General features: G+C 40.6%; 1 protein-coding gene across 3 annotated transcripts in view; it reads left to right on the forward strand.

Annotated features, from left to right (window-relative positions):
• The first annotated feature begins 1,692 nt into the window (after positions 1–1,692).
• The window catches only part of abcc8 (ATP-binding cassette, sub-family C (CFTR/MRP), member 8), a 73,617-nt gene continuing 63,119 nt past the window's right edge, over positions 1,693–12,190 (forward strand). For 2 of the 3 annotated variants that reach the window (XM_084733283.1, XM_084733281.1), the window contains exons 1-3: positions 1,693–2,001; positions 6,940–7,102; positions 10,850–10,991. In XM_084733283.1, coding sequence (XP_084589409.1) covers positions 1,981–2,001; positions 6,940–7,102; positions 10,850–10,991 — 326 coding nt within the window. In that variant the 5' untranslated portion in view covers positions 1,693–1,980. The remainder of the gene's footprint in view (positions 2,002–6,939; positions 7,103–10,849; positions 10,992–12,190) is intronic. The other variant, XM_084733282.1, reaches the window with a different exon arrangement.

A 12,190-nucleotide genomic window follows, 5' to 3' on the forward strand; every position in this document is an offset into this window, starting at 1 on the left:
TGTTGGTTTGGTAGCCTGCCCCAGACATTGTGTGTTTTTTACCATGTAGAAATGAGGTTTAATCTATTTTAAGCCAACCCATAATAATTAAAATAAAATTTATTGTATCATCTTTCTTACAAGAAATGCAGCCCCAAGTGTTTACAACAAAGAAATTACATGCACCAAGAGATTCACATAAAAAAGACATAAGATCAACATAAAAACTGAAAGTAAAATAAAACAAATAAAACCCATTTGATAGTGATAGTAAAAATAAAAGTGATAATATAATGCCTAGAATGCATAAGATTTGGATGGAGACTAAAATCCACTTGATAATACTGGTACCTGTATAACAAAAATAAGAATGAAAATAAAGTACAAAGAATGCATTACATGAGATGGAAAATAAAACTGACTGAATAATAAAATTAAGGCAAATGCTATTTTTAAAATTTATTTTATTTAGCCTATAACTGGTCTGCCCAGACCATTCCATTTGCACCCTGGTGTCAGTAACCAACACTGATATTTGCATGCAGGGTGGCATAGTCAAAGAGTATTTATACCTGGGTGCATATAGACAAGCACTCAACTGTCTGTAGCCAGCAATGCTATTTGCACCCAGGTTGTAAAAAGCCTATGTCGCCAATGTAGCTATTTGCACCTATAGCCTAGCATGGCAGAGAAACTCAAGTAAATTACAAGATTTTAAAAGAAGTTCAGCATTGCACAAGTGCAAAGAAAAGTTTCAGGGCTTTATAAGGAATGTCTAGTTAAAGGATAAAACGCAGAGATAAGTTTTTAGCTTCTTCCAAAAATAAAGAACCCATGGGTTTTATGTCCACAACTGAAACAGAATAAAATTTATTAAAACTTGTGGAATTTGCCATTTTTGGTTGTTTTAAATGTAATACTCTGTAAGAAGCTTGAGGTAAACAAAGATGCTGTCCTGCATCATGTCCTTGTATATGGATTTTGTCCTCTTCTCTGACTGCTGCATCGACTTACATGAAGCATGGGGGGGACATACAGTTTTGTAATTAGAAATGGCCACAGGGGGCAATAGTGCTCCTTCTGGAATATTAAGCTACTCAATGAATGAGAGTCTCAGCTGTGTTTGTAATTCTGTTTTTAATGAACCCGAATATCAATAAATGAGCCTGGATCATTTATATTCAGAATACAAGACGTAATACACCTTTTGATTGCAGCCATGTTGATATATTAGAGTAAGCACAGGTGTTACCAATGATATTAAGGTCCAGTTCCATTTAGTGCAGGTGAGCCTTTCCAGGGAGTGAACATGCACAACAGCAGCATCCTGACCCTTATAATTAGCATCATTGGTAGCACCTGTACTTATCCTAATATTTCATGTCAAAATAGCTGCTGTGAAAACAAAGGTCTTATGTGGTAAATATGAATTTTAGATCATCTTAAATTAAAATAATAATATTTTTGATGAAAAAACAAACAAACAAACAAAACAGAGAAGCCAAGCAGGCTGTCATGTAATGTTACATGTGTATCATCCCACTTTACTGTTATATAACCGCTCTGTGTAGTAATCCACTGTCTGTTCATGATGGTATACGTGACTTGTGTCCGCTGCGTCTCATCGACCGTGGCGGCGGGGTGATTGGTTGGGTGCCCCCTGCTGCTGTAACCCCCCCCCCCCCCCCACCCCGGTCCACAGTTCATGACAGAGACCAAAGGTGGCCCTCTCTGGGCGAAAGATCTCCCCTCTTCTTCCTCTTCCTCTTCCTCCTCCTCGGTGCCCGGGTTCAGCACCGTGGACAGCTCCCCGCCTCCACCCTTAAACCGCCGCCTGCGGTTGGATATTTCAAACACAAAGTAGGACAGCAAGAAGTCGGCTGAACACATGAGAGACTGCGATTTTGGAGACTTTTACCCCTATTCTGTTTTTTTATCCTCCGAGCGACGGATGTGACAGTGTTGAAGAGTGTTCTGGGAGAGATAAGCTGCTGAAACACCATGATCTCACGATATAAACCGGTAAGTCTGCTGCTGATGCTGATGCTGGTGTTACCCGGTCACTCACACTGATCGATACTCACAGTTTGAATGATGGGCTGCACTGCTCTGTTAGCCTTTCATCACATCAAGTCAGGAAGCATTTCTCACTCACACACACATAATGTAAAATTATACACCAAATATCCACTGGGGACATAATGTTTTCATTTACATGCATAATTTTACAACTGAGAGTTGGATGCTGTCTTTGTAATGATTCTGTAAGTCATTTTAGGTCATAGTCAGTAAAGGAATCACTGTGTGGTCTGTAATGGGGTCATACATCACTGGGATTCATTCTGGGTTAATTTCTAGCCACGATTTATAGGGGAGTGTGAAGTATTAGAGCGCTGGTTTCGCGGCAGGGCTGCTGCTGCATTGTGGTAACACGTTCTCACAGCCAGATGGAGAACATTTAAAAGAAGAAAAAAGATGAGATGGCATGATTACACCCCCACCCTTTTCATTCTTTGAATAGGTGAGACAGAGACAGACAGCCCAGATTCACAGATCAATGCAGGATCCTCACTTTACTCCCACAGACAAAAAGAATGGCTGGCATCTGTCTGTATCTGTGGCACTGTGAAAAAGACGTGATGTCACCATATAACAATGGCAGAGTCTATTTCTGGTTCTGCTCTGATATTTAATTATTTTAGGAATGCATTGTTATTCCTCTTTGCTATGAGCTATCCAGTCATAGGGGAGACTGGGGATGGTAGTAACACTTTGTTTGGCATAATTCAGTGGCTGTTTGTGTTGGATTTCTCAAACTTAAATAATTGGTACCAATCTACCACAAAAAACTCAACTTGGACATCTATGAAACAACAGATCATGTGAGTTAATTTTAAAAAACAAAGAGTTCTGTTGTTGCAGCCTACCCCAATACTGGGTTAGGTTGTAACACTAGCTGGGGATGGATGTAACAATGAGAAGGAGGCTGAATTAAGGGCCACACTATCCAATTTATGACAGAACTTTCTTGAAGAAAAATGTAGGGCTGCAACCAATGATTATTTTCATTACTGATTAATCTGCGAATTTTATTTTCATGATTGATCGATTAATTGTTTACTCTATAAAATGTCAAAAAAGAAATGCAGTGTTCAAATTCTTTCCTCTGTCCATCCAACAGTCTAAAAATTTAATATATGACAAAGAAAAGCGGCAGATTCTTAAATTTAAGAAGCTGGAACCAGAAAATATTTGAGATTTTTGATTGAAAAATGACTGAAATTATTAATCAATCACTGTGGGCCCAGAACTAACTATGCACACACTTATTTTGACTGGATTTTACATTAAGCCCCATGTTTTAGCATGTAGACTTGAAGGCTGCATTCAATTCAACAAGAGAAACTACTACTTTAGTTTTTCTGAAGTCAAACCATTGCATCTATAATACATTTGACAGTAGGCAAAACATAACACTGATGAAAACTTTTTTAAATAATGTTGCTCACAGAGACGTGTTACTTCTTCTGTGAGCTCAAAAGTGATAAAGTGACTGGGTAAAAATGACAGTGTTGCAACACTCCCCAGTCTTCCCTACTAATGCAACCTTTCATTCCTGCTACTCACATGTTCCTTTCTCCTCTCTGAGGGTTTCTCTGAGCTTGCTGCTCTTTCACTCATCCTCTTTTTTTCTACACACACTAATGCTTCAACTCTCCCCAGGCAATCCAGTGATGGACGGGGCTAATCTCTGATGTAGGGCACTACAGAAGTATAACCCGGCCAGTTATCCCAGCTGTAAAAAAGGATTATAATACAGACACTGTGTGTGATAAATAAAAAAGATCTTTAGTTGAGGCTGTGGTGCTGGCAGATGAAGTCCATTCTCATTTTGTTGGTGAAACCCCTGCCAACATTAACATCTGGTTAGTCTGGGCTATGCTGTGCCATTTGTTTGTAGAGATAACAGTCTCCTTGACCTTATTTATTGAAAACCTCATGTACTACCCAACTGTTCACTGTCAACTGGTGGTTTTTCAAGTAAGGACAAGACTGCAGTTACTGTGAACTCTTCATCTTGGGTTTTGAAATGAAAATTCAGCTGTTTTTGTTTTGTCAGATTCTCCAGTGTGCCTAAGCTACTGTTTGTTCTTGCAGCAAAAGCCACTGCTGTCTGTTTTTTTTTTTGCAGGTTTGAATTGTCTTCCTGCTTGCATCGTTTCAAACTCCATAAAGAACAGCTTGCAAAGACAGGCTTATGGCAACATTCTCAACATGAAGAATCTGCCACCAGTGCTGCAAATTTGCCAAACGTTTCCATTCTGCTTGAAAGAAATGCAAAGTGTCCACCATGTTCAGATTTATGTCCCACTCAGCTTTGTGCTTTGCTTTATATCTTCACTGCTACTGGAATTACAGCAGACTTTAATAGAAAAGTAAAAGGCATATCTGGTCATTCTTATATAAAACAAAAAAAACAAAAAACAAAAAACAAACAAAAAAACAAAAAACGCAGTAGATCTACTCTTATTTTATGTCAAGAGCTAAAAAGTTGGCTTTAACAGAGTTTTGGTGGGACAGATATTTGGAGTTTTCAATAATTAAATTAAAAAAAACACTGACTGTATGTTTCCAGGGATTCCCCTTTTTAGTCTGTGTCACAGTTTAGTCAATGGACACAGGAACATTTTGATAATCTGAATTCTATAAACGTATATAAACATAATCCCTCTAAATCACTTATGACCCACCCAAGTGTGTGGTGGTTTCTGTATCTGCAGAGATCCTTCCCTCTACCTGTATCTTCTTATTTTCTTATATTTTACTGCATTTGGGACGTTTCTTGGCCTCAGTCTGTTTCAGGCGACTGTGTGTAGCCCCCAGCCAATGCATAGTGCCCGTTATGTGGTCAGGACTCTATAAAAATGCAGCGACCAGTGGATACATAGCATTTGCTGTCTCTTTCCCCTGCTCTCTGTCTGTGAGAGCTGCATAGAGAGTTTTACACACACACACACACACACACACACACACACACACACACACACACACACACACACAGGCAGAGCAGACCAAGGATTGTTTTGGCTGTATTCATACAAAATCTGGCATTGGCGCAACACTGTGGGTATGTTTATTTGTGCTTTAGAACGTAACTGCCGTGAACTTATCATATTTATTATTTCTCTGTTTCACTGCTTAGCCCACGGTACTCGGTACTCATGACGGTACTCATTCAAAGAGACACACTAGGCTTTTCAAGTGACTTCAATGCAAACCCATCCGCAGCTTTATAAGATGCCCTGTGCGGTTGTCACAGTATAAAGAGGGTAAAAGGAGGAGGACATGGGGTAGATGGATGGATCAGACAAACTTCAGTGATGTCACATTACGTACATGTATCCAACATAACGTAGACATGGTAACCCCAAAAATGTCTTATCCTAAACCTATCCTAGGTTTTTGTGCCTAAACCTAATCAAACTGTGACCGTTTCACAGCATTAATCATGTGTTAAAAAGGCTTTCTGACTGCACCAGATACAGACACTAAAAGGTTCCTTGTGCTGCTGTATCAGATGCCAAGGGATAAAAACAAATTGCTGGTATGTGAGGGGTTAGGATGAGAATGTGTTGCACTGCTTTATTGTCACTGATGCTCCCTCACTTCATTCACTCTCTACCTCTCTCGTTTGTTGAGCCAGGGAGGAGGGACCACCTTTGAATGCTGCATTTGCAAACAATCCTGCATATTCTACCTTTAAGAACATTCTCTCACGGTATTCTTGTGTTACTTGATGCCTGTTAAACAGCAGAAGACTGTGTGTGCAAACACTCGTGTGAACTGCTCATCACATTTAAGCTTATCTCCTTGCTATTGTTATTATGTAAAGGTCAACATGGCATGGATTACTTTAAACACAAATCATTTTAACCACTAAGGAATGGCATGAGTCTGTCCCTGTTTATATGTGGATTATCAAAATCTGCTCCCATGTGGTTCTTTGCTGATCCCTCAGAGCAAGTCCCATTGGCTGCGGTGGGATCTCTCTCTGCAGGACGGGATGCACAGTGCATCCATCCTGGAAATTCATTCATATTTTATGTCTCTATTTTTTATGTGTGCAGCCTAGTTATTCAGTCCCAGCTGGGCTCTTTCTTGTTTTGCGCTTTTAACGTGAAATAAAGTGATAAACGACTGAAGGGTAGAGTTATGTAATTCCTGAAAATGTGGTGTTGGGATTTAGATTAGAGCGCTTGCTCATGCTTCACACGTACCTTTTTATGATGCTCACAAGGCTCATTCAGCAGCTGAACCCCCTCCCCACTCCTTCCTTTCTCTCTTTTTTCTCTTCTCATCATTCACTGCTCCCTCCTGCCCTCCTCGTCCTCCTACCTTCAGCAGCTCAGTCCTCCAGCCTGCCTGCCTGCACATTCGCGCCCTCCTCTCTCGTCTTCCAAGGTCGACTTTGAGCTCTCGTTTGCAAAGAGACAGGAATAGCAGGAGCACTGCAGAATGCCACCGCTGCTCTCTCTGTGTGTATGTGTGCGCAGCATGACTGAATGCATTCCTGTGGAGCTGTGCAGCTCCGTGCGCGACTGAAGCTTCAGTTTTTAGAGGATGTCTGAGGGCTGCAGGCAGACGGGATGCAGATGTTTCCCACCAGCATGGCCGGAAAAGCTGCTTAGAGTGCTGGAGAGGAGAGGGAGCTGCTGCTGCTGCTGCTGCTGCTGCTGCACTGGACTGTGACTGCCTCCTCTGACCCCTTCTCCCTCCTTCCCTCTATCTCCTCTCTTTCATTGAAGCTGATATTTGGGAGCTGGAAGGAGGTCATTTTGGGAAATACTACCGAAGACGCCATCAGGGTTGAAAAGACAACATGCTCTGAGAGCCTCTCTTTAAAAATTTCTCTTTCTCTCCTCTGCCTCTCCTCTTCCTCCTCTGGCCGGTTCCCTGCAGAGTCCCAGTTCCACCATGTCCTTGGCGTTCTGTGGGAACGAGAATAACTCGGCGGCCTACAACGTGGACGGGGGGGTTCTGAACAATGGCTGTTTCCTGGATGCGCTCAATGTTGTGCCACATGTTTTCCTCCTCTTCATCACCTTTCCCATCCTCTTCATTGGTGAGTGTTGCTCAGAGGTGAGGTCCTCAGCCTCTTTACCTCTTCACACACACCACACTTCCCTGCACACAGCACACACACACACACACACACGCACACACACACACACACACACACACACACACACACACACACACACACACACACACACACACACACACACACACGTATGAATTAAGATTGATGGGCTTCAACATGCTATTCACTTGCCCTTCTCAGTTTTCTCTCTGTCAGCTTGTTTACTTTCATGTCATTAATGAACTACTGCTGATTGATTCTATCAAGCAAACATTTATTCATATAAGTACTATTTAAAGTATGTAAATGTTTTATTTATATACTTTAACACAATTAATCTTTCCTTTACTTATGAGCTTGTTTGACTGTGCACGTTTCATTCCCTCAGTTAACAGCCTCTCTGTAGGTGTTGGCTGTCCCGTAGCCAAGAGAAATTTGAGTCTCGTGAATATGGTGGCACACATGATATATTTCTTCAGCTGCAAGCATTTTTCCTCGCAAATGTGGCTCTCAAGATGAAATATAGTGTACAGGAGCAAACAGATGCTACCATGCTGGCATTAGGTTACACCTTCTTCGTTCCCTTTCCTGGCTGCTGGCCATTCCATTAGTGTCATCGTCAGCGTGTAACAGACTAGCTCTGCGTCGCTGCACACACTCAGTCACACTTGCTCTAGCCTCATCAACTGTCCTCTCATGCCAGTGTGTGTGTGCCATTAATATGTGTCCATCTGAAGGCAGTTTGTGCTTTTTTTGTCAAGTAGGACACTTTGTCATTTCATACAGTGACAGTGAATGTGTTCCTGTTGGGAACATGCAAACTGTCAAATTATATTTAAAGGTCCAGTGTGGAAGATTAACAGGGATCTCTGAGCCGGATATAGCAGAAATTGAACATAATATTCATAAATATATTTTCATTTGTGCACAATCACCTGAGATAATAACTGTTGTGTTTTTATTACCTTAGAATGAGCCATTTATATCTACAGAGGGCGCAGGTCCTCTTCCATGGAGGCTGCCATGTTGCTCCGCCATGTTTCTACAGTAGAACAGTCAAACCAAACACTGGCTGTAGATACGGCCTTGATGTAGGTGTTACATGCGAATTTCACAGCTACCATAGCCACCGTCTCCTTCACACTTGGAAGGGAAGAGTGAAACAAGGTGTTTGTAATCTGCAAGCTTATCACTAGATGCCGCTAAATCCTACAAACTGCTCCTTAAACACACAGAGACATTGTCTTCCTCCGTAACACATTACACTCCCATTTCACTCCATTTTGTTTGTATTTGATGATATTACATGCTTTCATGCATTACCACATTTCCAAATTTGTGTTTATTTGTCATTTGTGTGTTTAGATGATTTGGGGGTACTTAAACTTTCAGTGACATTTCTGTCAATATGTTCATTAGATGACAATTCTTTTTAGTGACATGACTTTCTGAATGGCAATATCAGTGTGTCTGTCCACTTGTTGGTCAGTTGGTTGGTCCACAACTTTGGTCCAGACCAAGCAGCAACCTCCGGGGCTGAAAAATGAAGTTAAGGAAGTGCCCAAAACTGCAGTTCCTCAAGTGTCCACCTCAGGCTGGCTCCAAAAGCGAGTCAATCCCCAAAGACTCCCATATTACAATGCCTAAATTTACAGCAAAACATGTTCACAGTCTGATACAAAGATGGTTTTGGTCTCATTAGCTAGGACCATCATTAGGTCAAAATTTAAATTTCACTATACTTTGCTGTTTGTCCAAATACCTGCAAATTGAAAGACATTCCCATAAACCTTGTTGTGCTGTTTGTTGAGTGCTAATTAGCAAATATTAGCATGCTACCATGGTGAACATGGTAAACCATATACCTTCTAAGTATTAGCATGTTAGCATCATCTTTGTGAGCATGTTAGCATGCTGACATGTACAGTCTCATGGAGCTGCTAGCATGGCTGTTGATTTGTTTTGTCTGTCTTGAGGTGAGATGTTTCTAGAAACCCTGTTGCCTCCCTGTTTTGATAAAATTTTGCTTCTTTAATTTGTGCAAACAAATTCAACTAAACTATGCTAATTAGTAAATAAAGGCAAAAACGGTAATTAAAAGGCAGTATGAGTCTGTTGAGAGGATAGCCTAGGAGAACCTGGCTAGAAGCTGCGGTGATTCCTCTCACAAACCTCAGGGCTGGGAAAGCAGGGGCGACACTGAGTCAATTTCTCGTAAGCCACAGTCCTGTTAATGTACATACTACATCTTACCAGCAGCATATAATCAGCTGCTCTTTAAAGTGCTGGCTTATGAGTTTAGCTAGTTACATCACAGCTACCACTGTAAGAGGATGCTGTCGATATGTACACCACAACTATTAAAACCATTAACCATTATTCAGTATAGTAGATCAAAAAATGGTGAAAAATATCCATCACAGTAATCCACCACAGCCTAAGCCGACACTTTCAAATCAAACATCTTGCAGTCCACAATCCAAAGATATCTAATGTAATATCACATAACACAAAGAAAACCATCAAATCTTCACATTTAAGAGGCTGGAACCAGTGAATTCTTGGCACGTTTGCTAAAGAAATCACTGAAACAGTTAATTGAATATCAGAATAGTTGCCAGTTATTTTCTCTGGATTGACTTGTGGATCAATCGACTAATCATTTTAGCTCTAACCTCAGTCATCTGTCAAACCAACAACTGTAAAGGAGCCCCGCATTCCTGATTACCAGCTAGTGGCCAGAGGAATAATCCATTATAATATATAGTATTATAATTATAAATGAAAAAAAATGTTAAAATACAGCTTTTGTTTTACATACGTGAGAGATTTTGTCTGATTTTTTGTCTGTAGGTTATCTTACAGTGAGATTTATAGTGATAGGCTATTTTTCCCTCATGGAAAGAATGTAGATTTAATTTAATGATTTGTTCCCTCTTTCATATGACAGTTTCAGACAAATACAAGGATTATATGTGTGAAGCAGGTAAAGATAAGTGAATAGCTTAATGATGATTCTCACAACAACAACATGATAATGATAAAAATTATAGCTAGTAGTAGTGTAGTAGTGATAATCATAATACTGTAGTCTGTCCAACACCTAAGGTGTCAACAACAGAGGAGTCGTTGCCATAATTTGATCAGCAGAGATGTGTTTTATGACACTAGTGACTTGCATTAATGAGATATTGTTGTTGTATTGTTATATTACTGTCTGAGTTGAGACTAAGGTCTAACAAATTGAAGGGGCAAAGGAAAAGTTGTAACCACAAAAAGAGCTAAAATAATTGACTTCAAGGTCTCAGGCCAGCAGCCATCTAGCCACTCTCTGTGCCTGCCTGCCAAGCATCAAGCAATGTAATGGAAGTGATAATGACAGAGGTTTCCTGAACTGTGAATAGTTAACAGACTCTGGCAGACTGCCATTAGCTCGGACAGCAGAACTATCGTTTTGAGTTTACCTCCTGTTAGTCGTTCAGCCTCGCTGTGCACATGAGGGCACTTTGTCATGATGTTCAAAGCTGCACTGGGAGCAGAAAGCACTGAGTCAAGACTGTTCACAGGGTTTTTTATTCTTTTCTGAGCACGTTCACAGTCACTCGCAGAGAATTGAGACAAGAAAAACTATGATTTTGAATTCTCCAACTGTCTGGCTGTCTCTCGATCTTGTATTTTACTGCTTCTGACAAAACCCTGATGCTATTTATTGCCTGTCTCCTGTTTGAGGCTGGGGCAGCCAGAGTTCAAAGGTCCACATCCACCACAGCACCTGGCTTCACTTTCCTGGTCACAACCTGCGCTGGCTGCTCACCTTCGTCCTCCTCTTCATCCTCGTCTGTGAGATTGCAGAGGGCATCGTCTCTGATGGGTATGTTTGACACACCAACTAGAATAAACACACCATGAATTTCTGTCAGATGCACGCAATGTTTTTGAATGTCATGAAAGGTTTGTGTCTCAGATGTTAAACCTAATGTATTAATAATGAAAAGATAAAACCAACAATGAAATAATGAGGAATACTGCATTTTATTTGTTGTTCCACTTCTGCTTCATTGTTGTGTGACAGTGGTGATGATTCATGCTTGTCAGACTACAGTATTTTACACCTGGGGGTTAATAACTTCAATTAACACTTCCCTATTTATCAACGTCTATGTCAGAATTGCTCAGTAATTGTCACTAGAGAATACTACCATTGTGTTGCTGAGATGGGCTGTGGATGGTGAGACAGGTTGTCAATAGATGTCAGCTCATCTTTTCAAAGATGAAACAATTACAAAATACCAGCAAGAGCAAGAGATCAGCTGATGACTAAGTCTTAATGTAACATATCACATTATACGTATGTGGGCAACAATATTGTGGCGTTTGCAGTTTCTCAGGTTGCTAAAAACAATAGCTGGCATAAATGCTAATTTTAGCCAGCTTGCAGAGCCAGCTGTAGGTGTTTTGATGGACTCTTTCCAACCACAAGAAATATATCCATTAAATATGTTTCTCCAATGAAACTTTGACACAAAAATGTAAAACTCAATCTCAAACTCAGCAGCTGTTTCTGAACCTGCCTGCTCCTGAGTTTGTTCCTGAGGTAAATGTTAGTTGACATGTCATGAAGAGGCACAGGAAGACACACCTGGATAAAGAATGCATCTCTACCCTCTCTCTCTTTTTAAATCACCTAACTCCTTGTTATGTGTTCAGCAATTTCGGCAGACATAACAGTTGAGAAATAATTACAGAAGTGAGTAGAAGAGCTCTCCATCTGCTCGACACTTCACTGGGTTTTTCACGCTGACTTCAGTGCTGTGCTGAAGAGCTTGGGATGGTTGTTTATGCCTCTAAATTCCAGTATATGTAAACGTGTGTGCTCATTGCACATGCTTAATGAGGCACCTGCCAAATATTATAATCATTTCTACATCCACCATGTGATGAAATGTGTGTAGTTATACATACTCCAACCTGTTCAGGATAAATTGGGGAAGAAATGCTCTGTACTGTACCTACTCAACAATGTTTGATGAGCTGGTAGCCACTGGTGCTGCTGTCAATCTTATACATTTG

The sequence above is a fragment of the Lutjanus erythropterus genome, chromosome 13 (genome assembly GCF_056507025.1).
Source record: "Lutjanus erythropterus isolate fLutEry1 chromosome 13, fLutEry1.hap2, whole genome shotgun sequence".
Classification (NCBI taxonomy): domain Eukaryota; kingdom Metazoa; phylum Chordata; class Actinopteri; order Lutjaniformes; family Lutjanidae; genus Lutjanus; species Lutjanus erythropterus.